Here is a 25,506-nt window from a genome sequence, read left to right on the forward strand (position 1 = left end):
TTAAGAGCCAGATTACTACATCCAAATGCAGAGGATATTAACTTTATAATTCAGTTTTTTTATTTTTTGGCAGATTAAATCCGGCAACTACGACTTGTAAAGTATATGCACACCTTAAACTTTATTGACCTAGTTCAATTGCTCTGTATATCTCAAATTCATTACTAGTTCAGGTTTAATGATATATAAATCAAGAATGTATAAATCAAGAATTTACACAAGGTCTATACTCTCTATTATAAAATACAAAAATCTTTCACAATAAATAAATAAATATTTAAGAGTGCGTGATTAGATTCCATTTTATGGGGATAAGGTAAATGGATTTAATTTGTCCGTCCCCGATTAAATGTGTGATGCATGCTAGACTTGAGGATAAGCCTCTTCTCTGGATTCTGCGGCCGTTCTATTTTCAAAGTAAGTTTAAAATATTTGTAGCTGATTGCTGCTGCTCACATAATATACCAACAAACCCGCCTACCAGTTCTAAGATACTTGGCTAATCCAAAAAAAAAAAAAAAGAGGTAACGACTTCCTATATTTTTGAAGATGTTAAGAAACAGCCATATAACATGCTCTCAATCTTATGAAAAAAATTTACAACAAAAATTTCATGTTCTCGATCTCAAATCAAAAGTAAAAACAACGTTTGTAGTAATATCAGAGAAAAGAAAAGGCCAACGTTTGTGTAGTAAATCACACCTGACTTTGCAATACACAATCACACGATATGCTCGGTCTCTCAAAAGAACGGGGATTTCAACTTTCGGGAATCTCAGATTTAGTAGCTGAGGCAGTAACAGCATTGGCAGCAGCCACACCGCTAGTGCTCGATGAAATTGTATCAGGATTCAAGTCATCTGCACCTAGAGTGACTTCTGCATCATGGACAGGAGCCAAGGCTGTGATAGCAGGGGAACTCGAGCCTGATATATGTTCAGAAGGTTGTTTCGGCCCATTTAAAGCATGGCAATGAGGACAGTAGTAAGTTATGTATGGAAAATCTTCCTTCCTTGCAAGCCCTGCAAATATTGATAAAATAATATGAATCCTTGCAACCACATGAGCATGATTTAGCCGATACTTGGTCTGGAGAAATCTTTTTACCATTGTGCATACGACAGTTTCCACAAATCAGTGCGTAAGATTGTGTTGGATCCTCCCCCACAAGCAATGCAGCTAATCGAGCAATCCAGCCTCCCTCATTTGCATTCAAACCTGTTTGAGGATGATGCTCCACAACTAACGGGCGTTGCTCAGAAATGTCGGCACCCTCAATTTCTGCAATCATGGTCATTTGCTCTTCAGGATGGTTGGTGGATGCGCTTCCCATACTACTGCTTTTCAAGTGGGACGCCTTCCTATTTCGCAGTCCAGTAGTCCTTGCAACTTCCACATCATTGCTTTTTCCAGTAGGAACAGCATTGTGCTTAGCCTCTTCTTCCAAATGTACTTTCAGACCAGAATCCAAACCCAATTTAGATGCCAGTATCGTAGCCGCAGCTGCCTTAGCCGCTGGATCAGGGTCATACCTCTGCACTGAAGATTCCATATGAGAATCTAATGGATGTAATAATAGCCGGAACATAGAAGAAAAGTTTCATCAACCACTTCTAGCCCCTGTCATCTATCATGTCTAGCTTGTTCCAGTGACAGTAAATAGAGAAGGGAAATACTGACTCAACAAGGCACAAACATATTAACATAAACTAGAACATAGCTTGTTTCACTCTACCTGTATTAGCTGTTGTGTAATGTAGTAATTTGTCTTCTCTTTAAGTTCATCTATTTTCGCTTGCCTTTCAGCACGAAGCTTTTCCAAAGTCATTTTGTCCTTTCGGTCACCTGTAAATGATAAAAAATTACTTTCAAAACTAGAGCAGTCAAATAAAGCATCTTCCCTCAAGATAGCATCGAAATGTTCTCAACATACATGAGGACTGATTACATGAATCACACAATAAACAAAAGCCGCTAATGGGTGGGTCAAAAACATGACGATTCTTCCGAGTCTTATGCCTACATATCCATATTGAAAACTCTAAAAATGGGGTCCATAAATAATCTAGAGACTAGCAGAATTTAACTCGCACTGAACAAGAATCAAGTACTACGTGGTAGGAGAAAAGAAATGAATAAATAAAAAGGTCTGAAACTGACTCCCAGTTCACCCCTTCCCATTTCAAAAGCCATCATCGAATTTGCCACACACTACATTACATCATAACAATATAACAAGGCCGTTGGTGTATGTCTGTCGTAATGATATTCTGACATAAAATTAACAAATTCTGAGATAGGAAGATGACTGCAATTAACTCAACTAAATGGCAAGTTAGAAAGTCACAAATCAGACAACACTAACTGTGCCAATTTGAAATACAATCAACTTACAGAGATAATCGCACTCCCAATTTGAAGTTTCATAAAACTTGACTTTCACATGGTAGTTGAACTCGGACTCACAAGTTTAAACAACTTGAATTTTACTTGTGAATTAACTCAGTGGTAACTTTCAACAGTTGCATGTTCTGCTATCTTTGAGCTTAAATCAACCTCAAATGCCATCTTCTGTTAATGCATTCACAAGAGTTCTGAAATCTTAAGTTTCATACATGATATAAAAGGATCAGACCAGTTAGTGATAGCATGTATTTGCTCACAAAACCTCAACATGATAGCAGTAACATACACATCCATGTATGATTCTTCCCTCACCCCATTTGATCTGCTTACATGTTCAAATTTCATTATCAGCATTCCACTTAAAACTGAATTTATAAGAAACCAAGAGTTCAAAGGATTGCAAATATAAAAATGTATCTTCCAATTTTCTAATCAACCAAAAAGACTAATACTATGAAATTCGGATAGGATAGTAAAATAATTTTTTGACCTTGCAGATCCTATCAGATAAAGGCTCGGTGAACTCTAATATCTCAAGGAAGTTAAGGATTATGAATCAGATCCTGGTTAAGAATGGAACCACAAAAAAAAACACGTAATTTATTATAGTGTGCTGTGTGCAATTCCTTGCACAAATTCATTACAAAGTGCATTAAAATGCTTACACATCCTTTTGCAGTTTCCAGGAACTGAATAAAGATAGTGAGAAGCAATTGTTCACAACAAAATAGAGTATAAACTATAAAGAGCAATTGAAATGCTTACGCATTCTAGTGAAGCTTCTGATTGCTGAATAAGTAAGGGAAGATAATGCTGGAAGCAGAAACATGGGTAGGACTCTCAATGCCCTCAATTTCCAGTTCAAGTCTAACGATCTTGTGGTCATGATAGCATATACTACTGCAACAACCTGAAATTATGAAAACCTTTTTCTAAGATATGAAATTAGAAAACAATTAAAACTAAGTTACGAAGAGCGCAAGGATATAAGAAAAATGTAGCCACTTTCATTTCCCACCCAACGATAATTAATAAAAACCCACAAGGTATGAGACTCCCTTTCGTAGTAGATATTTGGAAGATTCTTTTTATTTATAAATAAGGAGAGTTGAATTGAGAATCAATCCCTGTTCTCCCTAACAAGCCTCAAGCAAAAGACATAAATCATAAGGAGAGGAGATCCAACAAGAAAGTGAGCATTCTCGATATTGAGGATTCTCCAATCTATCATTCCATAACAAGTTGCATACCAAAGGGAGACAGACAAGAAGGAAAATGTACAAGTTTCTACAAACAAAATTACATGAAGACATATCTTAATTTGAAATTAGCTAATATAGATATCATTACATTCGAATAACATGTGTGTGTGGGGAAGAGCATAATGGTAGCAAAGTTCAACATTTTTCAATCTGTAAAAAATTATAATAATAAATTCAAGCAATTTAATATAGCATGATTAATGAAGTATTTTGAAAAATATGATGGTTCCAAGGACTCGCTGAAAGTATGACAAGGTAGAAAGTGGTTCACCCTGAAAACAATTTATTACAGCTCTCAAACTTCGGAAAAAGGAGAAACAGCTAATATAACTAGCTAAAATTCAACAAACTCAGATAAAATAAACAATAACCAAAACCCGTACATCCACCGTAGTTTTTTTGGAATAGGCATGGCTGTATTGGGTATTTAATTAATCAAAAATAGCTCACCAAATAAATATTGGTTTGGCATTAATGCTAATGCAACTGAATCTCCTAGCTCATAAGTCAAAGCAGTATAATGAAGGCACTCTACCTCAAATAGTACAGAAAAGGCAATCAATTGCCTGGTCATTCTTCGCCAACTTTGAGACCGTCTTGTAATCCGGCCAAGCACGGCAGCCTCTTCCTTTGATATATGCTGCAATCTCTTTTCAAAGTCATCTCCATGTGCTCTAAAAAGCGCACCCCACAATCTTGACAGCACTCCTTTCTTCTCTTTCTTTGGTTTAATCTCAGTGTCTTTCGATGTGACAGCCTCCCCAACCTCTTTCTTAGATTCTTCAGCCATTTCCTGCTAATAAGTGAAGTTAGAACATCTCCGACATGATATAGGCCAACTTAAATAATTTCATTCATACTTCATGCCAGATTAGCAAATTCTCCCCAAATTATCTGAAATTTCAATTGTATGTTCTTCACTATTTGGTTAAATTTGTGATGATGGGACCAATTATCAATAAGTGGCATCGATTATAAAGAAAGCAATTTTGTAAACATTGCGAGGGAATGTCAATTATAAGAAATCAATTGTGGAAACGTTGTGATGGAATGTCAATTTAGTTGTTAACAATTGGCCTAACCGCCTAAGATGATTGCGGTTGCTTCACTAACATTGTTTTTACCACTTTTTTTTTCAAATTTTTCAATACATCCTTTTGAATGAATGAGAAAATAGATCTAATTTTGGCATTCTCAAGGTTCCAAATTCGTTAGGAGCTAGTCGAACACTAGACTAGAACCTAGCGCCCAGGCGGGGGACCAGACGCTGCTAGGCGTGATAAAAAAATAGGAGAATTTTAGAAATTTTATTTATTAGATAAACCATTTTAGTTACTTGGCATATTTGTAAGTCAATAGACTAAGCTCATTTGTAAGTTAATGGGCCTATCGGATTAACTGGACCACAATTGATTATATATTAATATGTTATCTAACACTATATGAACCCATTTGTTTCTGATCGTTCTGGATCTAGCCTTTCTCCCGTCGAAATCTTGAAAATTCCGGAAGAAATCTTGGAAATTCTGGACGACCTCTACAGAAACGGTAACACCAGGTACAATCACTCTTACCCAGACTACTTCCCCAAACTACCAGCCTAAGGCCGCCTAGGCTGGCCGACTAGCACCTTTTCGGTGCGGTTGGCCAGGGCCTAGATTTAGGGAGACTTTTAGAACATTGGGCATTCTGTGAGGTTTTCCAAAAGTGAGCACCAACTGATATGATCCTAAGAACCGTAACAATACATTTCCCGTTTCAAGCTCGAGAATGCTCCATCAACAAGAGTTAGAGGAGCGGAACAAGACAGGATTAAACCGAAATATTCATTTCATATGCCAAATGATATTGAATATGTGTGTCTTTACTTGAAGGAAATCTTCTAGTAACTACCAGGTCCTCAAAGGTGAAAGCTAACTCTCCAGGCCGACCACAACTGCAATGAAGCCCTAATATTACTAAAAATGCATAAGGTGCCAAACGGAAGATGGAGCAATCACCTAACAGGAAAAAAATCTAAGTTGACGAATAGCAAATGAACAATGAATCAAACACTAAACAAATGCAAACATCCACCGTAAAATTCATTTCCCAAAGAATACTCCTCCTGTAAACAATTCAAACGCCTGATAGCTCCCACAAAACGAAAAAAAATAGAAAGACTAAATGATCTTAGAAAAACTGAACATTGTCTAAATCCACCCACACAAATCAGCAAAACGGAGATTCAATTCACTGTCACAATATGGGAAAAATCATCAGATTCAAAATTTCAAAAAGTACAAATCCGATCAGAGTAGACAGTACTTCGGTAAAAAGCTTAGATTGTCCATCGACACACGAATCATAGTAAATCTTAAACATGCCGAAATAATACGAATTATTCACCTCTGACAGATGATTTAACGCCGCCGAAGCAACTGCGTCGCTGAATTGGGGACACAAAACGAGAGAAAAATCCTCTTCCACACGATCGACCGATCCACGGATTCAAACACTGTGGAACTCTCGAGCCTTTTCGAATGTGAATGGTCGGAGAAATGAGAACAGGGGACTTCACCATTTCCTCAGGAAAACCCACGCGTATTTTTTTAATAAAATTTTATTTAAAATAATACACAAATCAAATAAATTACTTATAAATTAGGGATAATTATTTTGTCCCCAATTTATCGTATTTTCTCGATATTTATTTTAAAAACTTATCTTTTATTTTACATAATTTTTCTCGATTTAATCGTTCCATTTACTCTAACACCATTAAAAAAAAAAACTAAACATATGAGCTTACATATACATGTGATCTTTGTATAAATTAAATTTTATATACAATATTTTTTCGCCCCAAATTTTTTAAATCTAGATTTAGGAAATATAGTAAATTTATAAACTATGAAAATGATCTTATATAAAAACAAATAGATAATTGATCAAAATAATCATTTAAGTAGACTATTTTTAAATTTAATGGCATTTTATAACAATTTTTTTTTATTTCTAGATGCAGGTTGATATGGTTTGTGGTCGTACTATTATTCGGTTAACTCTGATATAGGTCAATTTTGATCATACTTACAATAATAATTAATACATTTGGAAGAAGAAATAATATTATTTCATGCGTAACCCAAATAGAAGATTTGTCATGCAAAATTGATTTGTGATACCGTCTCACAAAAAATTTGTGATTATTAAGATGGTTGGTTTACACATCTTAATTATAAAATATTTAGCATTGAATTACATTTAGATAAGGAACCTGAAGAACCATCTATAACAAATTAAAAATTAAATATGTAAGGACCTGAGCTTGTCCCTCTTGGGCTGGGCCAATGCTTCTTTCGTGACAACCCAATTACCTTACTCATAGAACTCTTCGTCCCTGGCAGTGAAGTCCATTCCTCCCTAAGTTTCGATCCCAAGACCTCCAGGTTAAGTACTCATAAAACTCTCCAACCCTTGCAGTGGAGTCCATGTCTACACAGGCTTCGATCCCGAGACCTTTAGGCTAAGTACTTGGGTCTTTGTCTGTGTGTAAGGTATTTGGGCTGTCATGAGGGAAGCGTTGGCCCAGTCCAAGAAGACTCAAAAAGGGCATGCCCAGGTCCTTACAATAAAAGATGTAGCTCAATTGGTATCAGGTTTCAAATATCCAAGTACTTAGTCTGGAAGTCTTGGGATCGAAATCTGGAGAGACACGTACTCCACTGCCAGAGATGAAGAGTTATGTGAGTAAGTGTCGCATAGACTATCATGAAAATTGTGATTGCAGGACCCAAAAAAGACAGACCCATAGGCCTTACAATAAAATTACTAGCTCAATTGGTATCAGGTTTGAAGGATCCAAGTACTTAGCCTAGAAGTCTTGTGATCGAAACTTGAGGAGACATAGACCCTACTGCCAGAGGCGAAGAGTCGTGTGAGTAAGGCCGCATGGACTACCATGAGAGAAGTTTAGCTCTGTCCAAGCAGGCTCAATAGGGGGAGCGACCATGACCTTTTCAAAATACCATTATTTTTTTCCTGGTCCATTACCGTAAATAATCTTTATTTTTTAATCTGAATTAAAATCAAGAATTTAGTTTCTAAAAATTAAATATTATCCAGAAATTTTATATTAGACCAATTCATAATTGCAACCGTGATTTGAATGATTCGGTAGGTCGTTAATTCATAAATTAATATTCATCAACTTACACTTTAATTACAAAGGAAAAGTACCCTTAATTACATTCAATCAACCAAAGTCCAAATAAAATAGAAAATCAAGCACCAAAAAGTATTCAAGCTGATGGAGTAACTTCAAAACTGAGCTCCACAACTATCCTCAAATTGGGAGGAAGAGAATCTATTTGACCAGTTGTTAGGAGTTCGATTTCTTTTATCTAACACTTTCTCGAGTGAACTTGTCAGACAATATTTGTTAAGTGTGATTTACCCAACTAGCATGATTTGTATACTAATACATTAATTCATATATTTATCCAACGTGCATAGAATGATAGTGGTTCTGAGTTTTTTATATAAAAAAAATTAAAAAATCAAATTTGAAAAAACAAAAGAAAGAATAAATGAATAGTAAGTTTTATATTAAACTAAGTTGTAATACGACGACTGATGAGTCAATGTAGTTTATACTTTTGAATAAAAAAAAATTCGTCCAAAAAAATTGATAGGAATTTTCAGATTTACTTTTTTTTTTTAACTAATATTAAGTATTACACATGATTGTAATTTTTGATGTTTCATAATTGTTTAAAAAGTTTTATAATTATTTAGATTAAATAGAAAATTGAAATGCTTGATAATTTTGATTTCAGATTACTATTAAATTTGGTTGCACTTGATTTTATTATTGTTACAATAATGTGGATTATATTTTTATTAAAATCAAATTGTAAGGATATATTTTATCTTGATTTATTTAATATTTTATTTAAATTTTAATAAATTAAATCTCAAGGGTATATTTGAATTTGCTTTATGTAATATTTTATTATAATTTTGACATACGAAATCGTATTGGTATTTTATTATTTTAATTTGATTATGTATAATTTAATCGATATATTATCACACAAATAAATGAAGTGTAAACATTTGATATTATTTGAAATCAAATATTCTAAATATTAAATTACAATAAAATTGCATTTTGATCAAGTGTTATTAGCTAAAATTATTAAGAAAGTAAATCTGGAATTATGTAACAATGTTTTGGATTGAAATATATTTTTTATTGAATTTTTTAATGGATGCATGGGAGCAATATGTAAGATAAGTAGCAATGTTAAAATGATGCTTGTTATTTCTAAATTTATTTAGGGTTTTTTTAAAAAAAAATGATAAATCTCAAGGGAGGTAAATGTAATTGACTTTTTTTATTTTAGCTTGAATTAAACTAATTTATTGAATATTGTTTATTTAATATCAATTATCTCCGAGGCTTATATAGTTAGGATAGAACTTATTTACCCACATTAAAATCTACTAAAAAAATATAGGGAAACAAAAAAGTTTTTTCTCTCTCATTTTGAAATATTAGATTGTTTTTTGCTTTATTTTTGTTTAAGTGGATTTTAATATGTATAATATAAGTCTTATTCGTCAACGTGACTCACGTAAGAGAGCATCAGTGTCAAATAAGTAACATTCAATTAGTTTATCACCTTCCGGTGAAAAACAAAACAAAACAAAAAATTTAAGTTATCGTGTAAAAATCAAGATTTGACAAATTACTTAACTAAAATTCGATTTTCCAGAACAATATATAAATCACGACAACTATCACAACAATAGACTATTTGTCTCTTGCATTTTGGGAAACCCTAAAGGCATAAAGGGAATTAGATTAATTGGATTCCTTTATTAGACAACAACGAGACCAAAGAGCATGCCCTAACTATTTGTGGATAACATGACAAATAGTTTAAAAAATCCCTCTTGATTGTAACCCCCAAGATAAAATAAAAAAATAACTAATTTTTTTACCCTAGGCTAGGAGCCCTGGATGCATGGTCGTCGAGCTCGATTCGAAGCTTAATTTTGAGTCCGGCTAAGTTGGAGGGATAGTTTAATTTATAGGCTTATTAAAAACACACACGCACACGCTTTTGGGGCTTTTTAACAGTTTACGTCACATTTGGTACAAGTTTAATAAAGTAATGTAAAAAATAAAAATTTAACAATATAATGTGTCACGCCTCTTCAAGAGGCGTGACTTGTTTTATTTAAAAAAAAAAAAACAAGTCACGCCTCTTCAAGAGGCGTGACTTGCTGTTAAATTTTTATTTTTAAATAAGCAAGTCATTTGCTTTATCACCACATGTGAAAAGCTATCCAACAAGACTACATGTGATAAAAGCTGCGACATATTAAATTTCGGACTACACATTATTAAAGCTGCGACACATTAAATTCACATGTTGAAAGCTGCAGAGACCATATTTTTAAAAATTTCGAATTTATTATGATATTATAAATTTTCTACTATAAATTGAACACTTGTTTCATTCTTTTCATTCACTCGTTTCATATTTTTCATTCACTCTTCTCGTTTTTTCCTATAAAAAAAATCAATAGGTCACACAAAATAAAAAGGTAATAAAATTTTTTATAAAATTTCAATTGAATAACAAAATGCGAAATATAACAAAATAATACACTATAAAAATTAATTTACATATGCTTTAATTTTTATTAAGAATAATTATAATAATAATGACGACAATGCTTATTTTGTTTTACTGAACAACTACTGTAAGGCCCGAGAATTTGATTACCGTAATCTGAAATGATTTGGGTATAATTACCGTAATCTTAGATTAATCGGGAATGATTTCTTGATTTATTGAAGTGATTATAGACGGAACGGAGTGGACCGAGAAAGACGAAAACAGACGCAAAATATGTGCGAGGGACGAACCATTCGCGCACATTCGCGACGAGATGCGCGAGCATGCGCGCATAGGGCAGAAGCTTTCGCGCACATGCGCGGCGTATAGGCGCGCACATGCGCGGCAGGTCCAGAACCTCTCGCGCATATGCGCCGAGATAGTGCGCGCATATGCGCGAGGGGCATGGTGCGTGACCAGTAGGTCTCGCGCATATGCGCGACTTGAGTTCGCGCATATGCGCGAGGAGTGCAGAAGCCGGACAATGCTTCCGGCGCATATGCGCGGGCATCGAGCGCGCATATGCGCCAGTCATGCAAAACGTAAGCTTGCCATTTGGCTTATTGCATGTCCGAGATGTATATATATATATATATATATATATATATATATATATATATATTCATATAAACGTTAATCAGCAGAAAAAAAATGGAGGATTGAAGGGAAAGCTTACTTCTTAATTTTGAAACTTGATTTACGAGCGAACCGTCTATCTGAATTAAAATCCGACTTCGGTACTGTGTTCCTATCAACGCAGGATACAACTGGACTTAAGTTTTGTTACGTTTTGACATGTCTTGAAATTATGATGTTGTTAGAATTGAATACACGTCATATATGTTGTTCTTGACATGTTAGACAGCGTAGAATCGAAGTCAGATTAAGAAACGGACTGAATATGAAATTGTTATGATTTTCGGAGTAGTTTTAGAGTTGAATTAATATCAGAATTGAGTTGTTATTGATTATAAGATGTTAGAATTGATATCTGACTGATATGGTAGTACTGGATATATTGAAATTATGACGTTATGTTGTTGAAACAGAATTTGGTAGAATTCTGATTATATCCAGTATTGTTTGGTTGGTGTATTGATATTGTACCCTCGATATCGTATGTCAGATTGATTTATTGACAGGCTTGAGGTTCGAGACTTCGACAGAGTCAGAGTATCAGAAAGAAAGGTATAAATTAATGTTGTGTTGGGATTGCACAACTCGAGGAAGGTTTGACTCGAGTTTCCCTAAATCACATACTTAGTTTATTACATTGATTCTTGTAATTGATGAGATTGATGTTTGTTGTCTATTGATTTATAGCCACTGCATGTAATGACGGCTGATTCGCTAGTCATTGATTGATTTGCTTAGATACTGACTGTATGTATTGATTACTGAGTCGTTGAGTTATTGACTGATTCGTCTTATTATAGGCTGATTCGCCTAGTCACCGGCTGATTCGTCTGGTGATTGACTGATTCGTCTAAACTTAAGCTGATTCGCTTAATTACAGGCTGAGTTGTCTGATTATTGGCTGATTCGCCTAATTACCGGCTGATTCGTCGGGTTATTGACTGAGTCGTCAATTATGCGGTTGATTCGCCCAGACACTGATATATGAATTATATCGATGCCGTTTAGGGATTGATTCATTCCTATCGACTGAGATTCGATATAATTACCTATATCCAGACATCGGGATCCCTAGGTTAGAGTTGGGTCGAGTCTAAGACGACGCGTCGGTTGAGTTGAGTCTGATATGACATGTTGATTTACATTGTTTATGTCATTCATGATTATTGAATGTTTGATATTGATTTATGTATTCTGATTTGATACAAGTTAAGAATATTTCTTATATATGCTTTCGTATATGCTTTTATATGATTGCATGTTTACATTGTTTATACTGGGATATTTATATCTCACCGGAGTTATCCGGCTGTTGTCTTGTTTGTATGTGTGCATGACAACAGGTGGGGCTGGATCAGGGTCAAGAAGAGGATGAGAGAAGATTAGATAGCGTGGAGATCCGGGCTTCGAAGCAACATAGGATTCAGCACTGATATGTAGTTGAACCTAGTTGAATTCTTGTAGATAACACAAGATTTGTATGTTCATGTTTAATATGTAATTTGAGTAAATTACATTACGTTTCCGCTTTGTATTTTTAAAAAAAAAAAAATTAGACCCTGTTTTATAATTGATTAATTAGTCCCAAACATGATTAAGAACTTGATAAGCGTCCGGGTCCCCACAACTACTATCAATAATAATATTTTTTTTATTTAGTAATTAATTACTAATAAAAAATAATTATGATAATAAATTTCATACTAAATAGGAGAATAATTTAATACTAAAATCATTTATATGTATATTTTTTAAATAAAGTTTTTAGAAATAATAAATTTTATTTTGGTTATGTAAAATAATAATAGGTCCTACTAAATACAAATTAAGTCAATAATAAAATCATACTACTTATTTTTATTTAATAAATTAATAAAAAAATTATAATAATAGATTTTATGTTATTTGTGTAAAATAAATCAAGAGTAATATTTTTTTTATAACATACCTAAATAAAACAAAAAACCATAAGAATTACAATTGTAAGTGTTATTTTTATTATAAAATAAAAAATCGTATTTCTTATTTATATCTTACAAGTTAATTATAATAAAATAATATTTTAATAATATTAAGTTTTCACAAATACGCACGTGGAATAAAATAATAATTAAATAAATTAAATATACAACTAATTCTATGTTTAATAAATTAAAAGCAAAAATACAAAATTTATACTAATAAATTTTATATTACTTGTGTAAAATAAAATTGTAATACTTAATTTTTTATATGCTATCCTTATAAAACAACAACATCAATAATAATTATAAATAAAAGTATTATTATTATTTTCAAAAAAAAAGTTGATTATTATTCTAAAATACAAAAAATATATTTTTTAGTTGTATCTTATAAGTCAATAATAATATAAATAATAATTTTTATAATATAAATTTTTGATACTACGCATGTCAGATAAAATAATAACATATGAAATTAATTGTAATATTTATTTACATTTAAGTAATTAAAAACAATATTAACCGTATTTATAACAAAAATATTTATATCATTGGTGTAAAATAAATAAATCGTTATACTAATTTTTTTATATACTACCTGTATAAAACAACAACAATGACTATTTTTATTATCATTTGCATAATATAAAATAATAAAAATAACTAATAATACATAGAAACATAATTAAACATTTTAATCATAAACTCAAAACGTAAGATGATGACAAATTCATAATTTATATTCGAATAGTCAAATAAATTAATTTATATCAACCTTTACTTTTATCTGCAAATATATAATCACAAATAAATAAATTAAAGATTTTAATCAAATATTAAACCACAAACTTAATTTAAAACATACAGACCTCATGTGCTGCAATTATTTGATCAAACATCGAACCAAAATCTACAGGAATGCACAATAACGATGCATTTAAATGCAGAGAAACGAAGAATGATAGAAGCACAAGAATAATACATTTGCACCGAGGGCAAACATATATAAACAAATTTTCATCAGATAAAAAACACACCATGTTAAAAGTTATCAGTGATACATCACATCACTTTATCACGCAAATTTTAATTCAATTTTTTTTATTGTCTTCTTTGTAAAAGAAAAAAAAAAGATGTATGCATTATTGATTTGATACATCAGATCACTTTATCACGCAAATTTTAATTCAAATTTTTTTATCGTCTTCTTTGTAAAAGAAAAAAAAAAGATGTATGCATTATTGATTACAGGGTTTGTCAGTATTTCACATGCAACAGTTCTTTATCCCAAACGTCCAACAATTATTTTAAAAAAAATTCAACAAGTCACGCCTATTTACTAGGCGTCACATATTTAAAAAAAATTAAAATTAAGCAAGTCACGCCATTGGAGATGGCGTGACTTGCTTTTTTTAAAAAATTAATTTAGCAAGTCACGCCATCTCCAATGGCGTGACTTGCTTTTTTTAAAAAAAAAAAAATTAATTTAGCAAGTCACGCCATTGGAGATGGCGTGACACATTAGTTTGTTAAAAATTTTTTTTTACTTTATTTTATTAATCTTTTAACATATATACTGTAAACAATTAAAAAGCCCCACGCTTTTGAGACTAAAAACATGAGTACCTTTATGTTTAGATGAATTGTTTGTGGTGTTAAAATAAAAGATATTTTTTGTTAAATTTAATTATTTTGAAGATCAGAAACTAATAATCATTTTATTTTATTTTTCTTGATTATGAATTTTTTTTCTTTTATCATGTGTTTAACAGAAATTAATTTCTAGTTCGGTCTCACATGTATATCTCTTAAAAACATTGCTATTTAGCCTAAGAAATTTTTGGAAAAGTTGTGTTTGAATGAATGAATTTAAATTTCGTAAAAGGATTTATGAATTTAAAATCCAGTTCATTTTTAATGTATTTGAAATTAATTATTAAGTAAAAATATCTTAATGAATATAGAGGTAAATATGTATTTGGATTGAAACATTCTTAAATACAGAATTCAAACTTATTACATTGTTTTTGGATGTTTTTTTAATTTCATGAAAAGTATGAACTTCTAATTCTTATAAAAATGAAATAGGATCACTTGAAAAATTCATACTCTAAATTCCTTTCTCAATTCAAATAATTTACTCCTCGGGACATAGCCCGTATATTTTTTTTTCTAAACAAATCAATTATACTTGAAATCACAAAATTAATTAAATTTTTTAAAATCACTCAACCCATACGCATTCTATTACTAATTGAAGGGAAATTCAAATCTTAATAGTGGATATCACCATACAAAAAAGGCGGTTTGCGGCGGTTTTGAATTTCATCCCTGTATAGATCATCGTTGACCATTAGCGACGGATTTTCAGAAATCATTGCTACTTTTTAACGACGGAATCAATAACCGTCACTAATTTTAACAAATATTTTAGAAAAAATCTCGCAAAATTATTTTTTAATTTTCTATAATTAATAAATTATTCATTTTAAAATTTTAATTATTGATATGTTTTTATGTTAAAGAAATAATTCATTTGAATATTTATCAAACATAATAAATTAAGTAAAAATTTCTTCAAAAAACAACATCAAACTAATATATATCGAAATAATATATATCAAACTGAATCCGACTAATATTATATATATATAAATAAAAAAATTCAAATCTAGCCGATATATAAACTAAAATGTACAATAAATATCATCAATAAAATATACGGTGCAGCGATCTCGTCATCGTCGTGGTCGTCATCATCATCATCATTATCGTCACAATCTTCACATCCATCGTCATCGTCGTCATCTTGGCTCAAATCATGTGATGATACTTTATCATTACTCATCATTAGATTCTGAACATTATTAATTGGTATTTATTTATTTATTTTTATTTTTATTTTGGCTTTTAAGAAATTTAATTTCAGCCACATTTGCTAGATATTGTCTTCATTCAATATCCCATTATTGGGTGGGAAATCAACCTCCTACACCTAGGATCTGAGTCATATTGCTAGATGGGGAATAAAACCTAAATAACACTAAATGTATATACCAATAATAAAATAAAGATGAGCTCAAATTTCATAAAAACCTTGCTGAAATTTTGCTATCTTGGTATTAGTTGATGATTGTGATGTATTGAGACATCAATTTATACATGAAAGGAATTTTCCACCCAAACCAACTGTAAAACATTTACAATTTCATTCATGCCAAAGGAGACAAACTTTTCTTAAGGCTGAAGTTTATATAGAATTGCTTTGAAAAACTATTTATTTGAAAATTATTTTTTACCATAATCATATGTGAGATCTGTAAGACCGAGCACTTGCCGCTTATCTAAAAACTATAGATTGTGGTAATGGTGCGACTCAAATCTTTTAAATCGCACAACAGCTCAAGCACCACGGTTTGATCGCTCTACCAAGCAGGGACAATTATTGTACCCAACAATCTCCCTCCTAATAATTGCACTCCTTACAATCAATGAGACTCGAATTCGTGACCTTGGCTCTGATACCAATTGTATGACCAAGTGTTTGCTGCTTTACCAAAAGCTATAGCTGGTGGTAATTGTGCAACTCAAATTTTTTAAACCGTACAGTAGCTCAAGCACAACGGTTCAATCGCTCTACCAAGCAGAGATAATTATTGCACCCAACAAGATCAAACGTTTGCAGCTCTAGTAAAAGATATAGTTTTAATTTCTCTAATTTTGGGAAAATGAGTGTGTAATAACTATGAAAAATAATTTGGGGTTTCAATTTTCCACAAAGAAAAAAATAGTTAATTGGGTCTACTTGAGTTAAGACAAGGCAGCCTTCAAAATTTTTCTTTAAAGCCAAGTTTGGGGCGTGATGTTATTGCCTGTCATTTTTGGCGTGTTAAAATGTCTCTACTTAGATTACAGGAAAATTATGTGAAATAGTTTGATAAGTCAATTTTGTGGGATGGATATTCTATTGGGATAATCAATGAAAAAAATTTATTTCTTATACCAAAAATATTATTATTTTTTAAATATTGACAAGGTTGACTCGTCTCACGAATTACAAGAGTCCTATTCTTTAAATGATTCATTAAAATCATGTGTGTTGTGACTGGAAATATATGATGATCTGGATAATAGAGACAAATTTAGTATATTGGGAAATCATATGGATGAAATTGTTTCTTTCCATTGGATCTCTAAATGTTGAATAAATCAATAACTTTTATGAGACATAACTAGAGTAAGAAATTCACTATATATATACATATATATATATACATATATAAACTCAAATTTCATTAAAAATATATAAACTCAAATTTCATTAAAAAAATCCAATTTTTAGGTGCATATTAAAAATTGGATTTTTTTAATGAAATTTGAGTTTTTTTGTTTGTTTGTTTGTTTGTACATTTAAGGCAGGAGACCAACTCCATTGCTAAACCCGAACAGAAGCTATGCAGCTGGCAAATCTGACGTTGTTGCTTCAGAGAGACACCATTACTTTATCGTGAATTAAGGATCACATGGATGTCACATGATTGTCTATGCTGGATAACTAAACTACCTAATTTTCAATGACTATTGATCTTTCTTTTATTTTTATAGTGTTTACTAGTTTCGGTAATTTGGAGAAAAATACCTCTGTCAAAGATTTATTTAAGATTCAGTATACATCAATTTTTTTTTTGTAATTTAATACCTGACAAAAGACCAACTTAGTTTTTACTACATATTTTATGCATGTTTATTTTTTTACCCTTTTAATTAATAAAAAATTATATAAATCTCTAATTTTTGTTGGTCATTTTCTCTTTCCACTCATCATTCCCGATGCATTTTGATGACATGTACATTGAATTAAAATATTTTTTTATTTTAAAAAATATACAAATTAATAACTAAGCATTGAACTTTTTGAAATACTTAGTTTTACTTACGAAATGCCTAATTTCAGTTTTAAAATACTTAATTTGGTAAATGAGATACTCAGAATGAATATTAAATACTGGATATTCGAATATGCAACGTAAGTTCACCAAGTGCTCGTATTTCCATCCAAGATTCATTTAGATGACATGTTCATTTCATTTAATTATTTTTTTATTAAAAAAACAAATCCCCAACTAAGTATTGAATTTTTTCAAGTACTTAGTTTTACTTGCTAAATATCTAATTTCAGTTTTAAAATAATTGATTTGATAAATGAGATACTCAGAATGAGTATTAAAATACTGGATATTCGAATATGCAACGCAAGTTCACCAAGTGCTCCTGGATGACTTGTTCATTTCATTTAATTTTTTTAATTTTTAAAAAAACAAATTCACAACTAAACATTGAACTTTTTCAAGTACTTAGTTTTACTTGCGAAATACCTAATTTCAGTTTTAAAATACTTGATTTGGTAAATGAGATACTCAGAATGAGTATTAAAATACTGGATATTCGAATATGCAACGCAAGTTCACCAAGTGCTCGTATTTTCATCCAAGATTCATTTGGATGACTTGTTCATTTCATTTAATTATTATTTTTTTATTTTTAAAAATACCTAATTTCAGTTTTAAAATACTTGATTTGGTAATTGAGATACTAATAAAAGTTAATAAAATACTGGATATTTTAGTAGGCAATGTAAGTTCACCAAGTGCTCGTATTTCCATCCAAGATGCATTTGGATGACATGTACATTTCATTTAAATATTTTTTATTTTTAAAAATAAAACAAATTCACAACTAAGCATTGAACTTTTTGAAGTACTTAGTTTTACTTGCGAAATACCTAATTTCAATTTTACAATACTTGATTTGGTAAATAAAATACTCAGAATGTGTATTAAAATACTGGATATTAGAACATGCAACGTAAGTTCACCAAATGCTCCTATTTCCATCAAAGATGCATTTGGATGATATGTTCATTTCATTTAATTATTTTTTTATTGTTAAAAAAAAACAAATTCTTAACTAAGCATTGAACATTTTCAAGTACTTAGTTTTACTTGCGAAAAACCTAATATAAAATACTTGATTTGGTAAATGAGATACTCAGAATCGGTATTAAAATACTAAATATTTGAATATGCAACGTTAGTTCACCAAGTGTTGATCTTTCCTTGGAAGATGCATTTGGAAGACATATTATTCTCAAATTCTCAACTAAGCATGAAACTTTTAAAGTACTTAGTTTATTTGATAAGTACTTAATTTCAATTTCAAAATACTTTATTTCATAAATGAGATATTCAAAATAGGTAATAAAATACTGAATATTTCTAATATGCACTATGATGCAATTTCAATGCAATTGAAATTTTAACAAATACATTGTTCATCACTCTCCATTAAATAAAAATAACAATTTATTTCGGTATACAAAGAAAGAACGTATACTTTTACTCCGGGACAAGTATGCTACTATATTTTTGTTAAAAGTAAGTGCTTATTTTGATCTACAAACAACTTACTCTTACTCCACGATCAGTAATGAACTGTGTTCATTTCTTTAAATGACATGAATAAGTATTACAATGAATCTTAGTTGGAAAAACCAACCATGACTGAATTTACGTTGCATATTCGAATATCTAGTATTATATCACATATTATGAGTATCTCATTTACCAAATCAAGTATTTTAAATTAAAATTAGGTATTTCGCAACTAAAAGTAAGTACTTCAAAATGTTCCATGCTTAGTGATCGAGCAAAACTTTCATTGTAAAATTCTTAGTAAAAATTAATATTATTCAAGCTCGAAATAATCGCAAGTGCACGATATCAAGTAATAATATAGTGTACAAGAGTACGAGTATCGTTCCTCTAAGGATTGTATTTCTCAATTATTATTCTCAGTTATTCCATTTTTAGCAGCGATACTTCATATGATTGTTTACTACTAGGATTATTAAATAGAAACTCAATGAAATGGTTCAAGGATAAAATGATGAAATAAATAAAGCTAGAATGATTTGATTAAAGTTCAATAGGAAATGAATTTGTTGAGAATCTCGGTTCATCTACCTCTCGCTAATCTTCTTAATTCGTTCGACAATGATCTATGCTTTCGACGAGATTTCCTATCAAGTGTGAATTGCATATTGTTTTATTAAATCCCCTAGCTTTCGACTTACTGGACTATGACTATCGACGTGTATCCGACTTCATATTTCTATGTAAATTTTAAATCCATTGATTATGCTACTCGTTCCTATCACGGGCTATTATCTCAAAGAACATTGTCCAGAAATCTTCAAATTTTCGCTCCAAGCCTTTTTTTCTCTTTCAAAGCTTTGTGGCTACTAAAAAGTCCTTGAACATGTCATCCAAATGCATCTTGGATGGAAACGCAAGCAGTTGGTGAACTTACGTTGCATATTCAAATATCCAGTATTTTAATATTCATTATGAGTACCAAATAAAGTATTTTAAAACTGAAATTAGGTATTTTGCAAGTAAAACTAAGTACTTGAAAAAGTTCAATACTTATTTGCGAATTTGTTTTTTTAACAATAAAAAAGCAATTAAGTGAAATGAACATGTCATCCAAATATATCTTGGATAGAAATGCGAACACTTGGTAAACTTACATTGCATATTCGAATATCTAGTATTTTAATACCCATTCTGAGTATCTCATTTACCAAATCAAATATTTTAAAATTGAAATTAGATATTTCGCAAATAAAAGTAAGTACTTCAAAATGTTCTATGCTTAATTGCGAATTTGTTTTTTTTTAATAAATAAAATAATTAAATGAAATGAACATGCCATCCAAATGCATCTTGGATGAAAATGTGAGCACTTGGTGAACTTATATTGCATATTCGAATATCCAGTATTTTAATACTCATTCAGAGTATTTAATTTACCAAATCAATTATTTTCAAATTGAAATTAGATATTTCGCAAATAAAACTAAGTACTTGAAAAAGTTCAATGCTTAGTTATGAATATGTTTTTTTTAATAAAAATAATAATTAAATGAAATGAACAAGTCATCCACATGAATCTTTGATGGAAATACGAGCACTTGGTGAACATACGTTGCATATTCGAATATCCAATATTTTAATACTCATTCTGAGTATCTAATTTATCAAATCAAGTATTTTAAAATTAAAATTATGTATTTCGCAAATAAAAGTAAGTACTTCAAAATGTTCTATGCTTAGTTGCGATTTGTTTTTTTAAAATAAAAAATAATTAAATAAAATGAACATGTCATCAAAATGCATCTTGGATGGGAATGCGAGCATTTGGTGAACTTACGTTGCCTATTCTTTTTTTTTTTTTGAAAAGTATGTTGCACATTCTAATATCCAGTATTTTAATACTTATTCTCAGTATCTCATTTAACAAATCAAGTATTTTAAAACTGAAACTAGGTATTTCGCAAGTAAAACTAAGTACTTGAAAAAGTTCAATGCTTAGTTGCAAATTTGTTTTTTTTTAAATAAAAAATTTAAATGAAATGAACAAGTCTGCCAAATGGATCTTGGATGGAAATACGAGCACTTGGTGAATTTGCATTGCATATTCGAATATCCACTATTTTAATTCTCATTCTGAGTATCTCATTTACCAAATCAAGTATTTTAAAATTGAAATTAGGTATTTCGCAAGTAAAATTAATTTTTTGAAAAATTTCAATGCTTAGTTGCAAATTTGTTTTTTTAAAAATAAAAAAAATAATTAAATGAAATGAATATATCATCCAAATGGATCTTGTATAAAAATACGAGCACTTGGTGAACTTTCGTTGCATATTCGAATATCCAGTGTTTTAATACATATTCTGAGTATGTTATTTACTGAATCAGGTATTTTAAAATTGAAATTAAGTATTTCGCAAGTAAAACTAAGTATTTCAAAGAGTTCAATGCTTAGTTGTGAATTTGTTTTTTTAAATAAAAAAATATTTAATTCAATGTACATGTCATCCAAATGTATCGAGAATGATGAGTGGAAAGAAAGTTGACCAACAAAAATAGGTATTTATATACTTTTTTATTAATTAAAAAGGGTAAAAAGGTAAAAATGCTTGAAACATGTAGTAAAAGCTAAATTAATCTCTTGTCAGGTATTAAAATACAAAAAAAATTGATAGGTACTGAATCTTAAAAAAATCATTGACAGATATATTTTTTTACAAATTACCCTACTAGTTTCAACTTCATAAAAAAATATTCTTAATATTTTTGGTCCGATCCGCCATCAGATCAATCAGCTCGGGTCTGATCTGATATGCTATTAGATCATCTTGGTTTGATATGGACCGGTCTGTTTGGTCTAGCTTGAGCTAAATCAAGTCAAGCTTATCAAGCCAATATGTTACGTTCTTTTGATTCATCAATTTTTGGACAAAATAATAAACATTAAAATAGTAACTCTTTCTCTTAACTTTTCATTGAATCAATAATCACTCAATTCCAAGTTCTTGTGAGAGAGATATGCTCAACGGACCAGACTATTGTAATATGGAACTTGTTCTTTATTCAGTGCATAACCAACAACTTTATCATGTTTTATTAGCTTCTTCTATTCCGATTCGGAATTTGACTTGTAAAGATGATTTATAGACATTAATCTCTTATATTTGTAATGCATACTGAATTGTTCTATTTGAATAACGAAGCTAAGAGACATGACCAAAATACCAAAATTATTCACACTGGGCTAATTGTTGATTCTGTTTTTGTAAGCTCAATATTGCGACTAATATTTCGTCTAGATAACGTCCGCAATAATTAAGCTATGTGAAATATGACTTGTGAAAAATAGTTTTTTTTTTTTCAAAAGTTTTGGCATCTAGTTGTTTTCATCATCAAGCCATTAGATAACATCAAAACACTTCAGCTAGCCAGAAACTACGTTGTGGTGAAACTATATTTCAGCTACTTTTCACCTCAAAGTTGACAACTACCAACTATATATTTAATAAAATATATTAGCCATACAATAACAAGTTTTATTATCATCAAAATCAAGATTATTTGCATTCCGTAACCCAACAACGCGTGCTTTTTATGTGGGAATATTTTTTTGTGTGTTTGATTTATTAACATAGTTTGTAATCTTCATTTTTTTTTTCTGGTAAGTCTTATGTACAACAATATCACCGATATATATTTGTGATACGATTTGACTGATCACCTGTAATAAAAATTAATATATTTGACATAAAAATAATTATTTTAACTCAACTCCAAATATATTAAACAATATTTCTTCATAAAATAAATAACAAAAAATGATATTTTTACAACGAAAATAATACTTTTGACATAATACTGTTTTCATTCAAATCAACATTTATTATACCATATTTTTTTCATAATATAAAGTTAAACAAATTATTTTTTTACAATAAAAAATATTACTTTAGATTATAAAAAGTAATATTTTTCATAGGTTATGTTGGGTCAGACATCTGACCTAAAAAATTGATCTGTGAAACGGTTTTACAAAAGATTTTTGTTTTTTGTTTTGGTTTCCGGAAGACTGCGACCAAAAATCAAACACAAAATCCATGTCCACCAATAATGTGTCATTCATCTATAGGATGTACAATTTAAATATACTTCATCACGTTAAATAGATGAGTAGCATATCATTGGTGGACATGATAGATGGACAACATATCATATATATATATATATATATATATATATATATATATATATATATATATATGATAACTAATTAATAATGGTAAAGCTTATCAAAGCATCACACACACACACATATAAAAAGTCATGGTAGACGTTTACATACACATGATAATTTTTTTCGTAATAGAGAAAAAATAAAGTAATAAAAGAGGTGCAATTGGATTCAATGGTACATTTGTGATTTATCATATAAAATATAAGCATGAATGTGAAACCTAAAGTGTACACCCATAATTTTTCTTATAAAAAATTCACAAAAACTCTTATGAAAATGTCTCACAGGTTAATTTTTTTAGACATAATTTCAACACGATCCATCTATAAAAAAATATTAAAAATTTTATTTTTAATTAATAAAGATAAGTGTATCCAATTTCAAAATCAAATGCAGATTCCAGTTGTCTGGAACTTGTTTCAATATGAAGACACCAACTTGGGTCACAATATTTAATTTCTGCATTATTAGAGATTCAAAATTTGTAGACTGCTTCTTGAGTACTTTTTCTCATGTGCTTTTGTTTCTTTTCGTTTTGGACACATAAGTTATATTTAGCGTTCCGATATAGATTCTCCTTTTCTTTTCTTAATAATCAATAGACTTATAGGTGCCAATGTTTTTCCTTACTTTTGACTTTTATGTATATATATATAAATATATATAATTTTGTTACGCTGTCAATTGTAAGGTATAGTTTGATACATATGATAGGATAAACATGTGATATATATAGTATAGGGATAATTTAGGATAAATAAGATGTAGGATATTATATTTAATGTTTAGTATGATTTTAAGAAGAGTGATTAAATTTATATATTAGATTGTAATGACAAAATTAACATTATCATAATAAATTTTATAATTTGAAAGTTGTTGTTTGAGTTCATATTTCTTATATGTTCATGCGTCGACAATGTTTGCATTATTATTTATTTTTACCTAATTTTATATATTATATAATATGATAATTGAACCTTTGATTTTGTGAGTCAAGTCAAATATCAATTTTTAAGGTTAATCGAGTGATACTAATAATTTTATTGAGATTTATAAAAATCATTTATATAATTATCTCGAGTTCATTTATATAATTATCATATTATATAATATATAAAAATAAATAAAAATATTTATTTGATTTTAACTTCTACGTACTAGCGGAGATTTATAAAATCATTTACATAATTATCATCTAGTGATACTAGTTTAGAACTTGATCATATATAGGATGTAATTTATATTGAGAGTAATTAAGTCATTTGTGGTGTTTTTTATCATTAAATTAAAATTGTCACATCTTATAAAAAGAATATTTTATCCTTGTATAAAATTATTTATCACAGACCCGTGATATTATCATAAGCTTTCTAAAAAAATACCAATGAGATAATGATGATTATTTATCAATCTCTCTTATCTAGTGTACCAAACTATACTTAAAAATATAATTTCAATAGATGAGTATCATTTTAACGGACAGCATAAGAAAATATATATATAATAATAATAATAATAATAATAATAATAATAATTACGCACGCTGTTCTAAAAGTAATTTTGTGTGGACCATTCTCCATTCAAATGTCTAAAGAAGGCTGGGGTCAAAATTTGAAAGGTTTTACTGTTTTAAAATTTTTAATTATTTAGAATATGATTATTATATAATTACACTTTATTTTCTCGGAGATATTAGGACACATCTCACATATCATGGCGATTGATAGCCTATCTGTGTTTGTTAGGTCATTTCGATGCTACATCAATCTTAATATCTCAGTAAATTCGAGATATATTTGCCAAATAGATGAATTTGACATATTTAACACTGTCGTATATAACGAGACATCTCTCTCTTAAACACACACGATATATACAAAATTTTTCGCCCTT

The 25,506-nt window shown here is 29.9% G+C and overlaps 1 protein-coding gene across 7 annotated transcripts in view; it reads right to left on the reverse strand.

Annotated features, from left to right (window-relative positions):
* Positions 1–552: 552 nt before the first annotated feature.
* LOC140817698 (uncharacterized protein At2g24330-like) overlaps positions 553–25,506 on the reverse strand; it is a 41,895-nt gene continuing 16,941 nt past the window's right edge. The window contains exons 1-7 of one of the 7 annotated variants that reach the window (XM_073177415.1): positions 6,057–6,255; positions 5,117–5,205; positions 4,204–4,461; positions 3,172–3,316; positions 1,736–1,845; positions 1,108–1,534; positions 553–1,022 (exon numbers count right to left, since the gene is read on the reverse strand). In XM_073177415.1, coding sequence (XP_073033516.1) covers positions 760–1,022; positions 1,108–1,534; positions 1,736–1,845; positions 3,172–3,316; positions 4,204–4,461; positions 5,117–5,205; positions 6,057–6,231 — 1,467 coding nt within the window. In that variant the 5' untranslated portion in view covers positions 6,232–6,255 and the 3' untranslated portion in view covers positions 553–759. Of the gene's footprint in view, positions 1,023–1,107; positions 1,535–1,735; positions 1,846–3,171; positions 3,317–4,203; positions 4,465–5,105; positions 5,206–6,034; positions 6,256–25,506 lie in introns of those variants that run through there. The other 6 variants (XM_073177414.1, XM_073177418.1, XM_073177419.1 and 3 more) reach the window with 6 other exon arrangements.

The sequence above is a fragment of the Primulina eburnea genome, chromosome 17, assembly GCF_022965805.1.
Source record: "Primulina eburnea isolate SZY01 chromosome 17, ASM2296580v1, whole genome shotgun sequence".
Classification (NCBI taxonomy): Eukaryota; Viridiplantae; Streptophyta; class Magnoliopsida; order Lamiales; family Gesneriaceae; genus Primulina; species Primulina eburnea.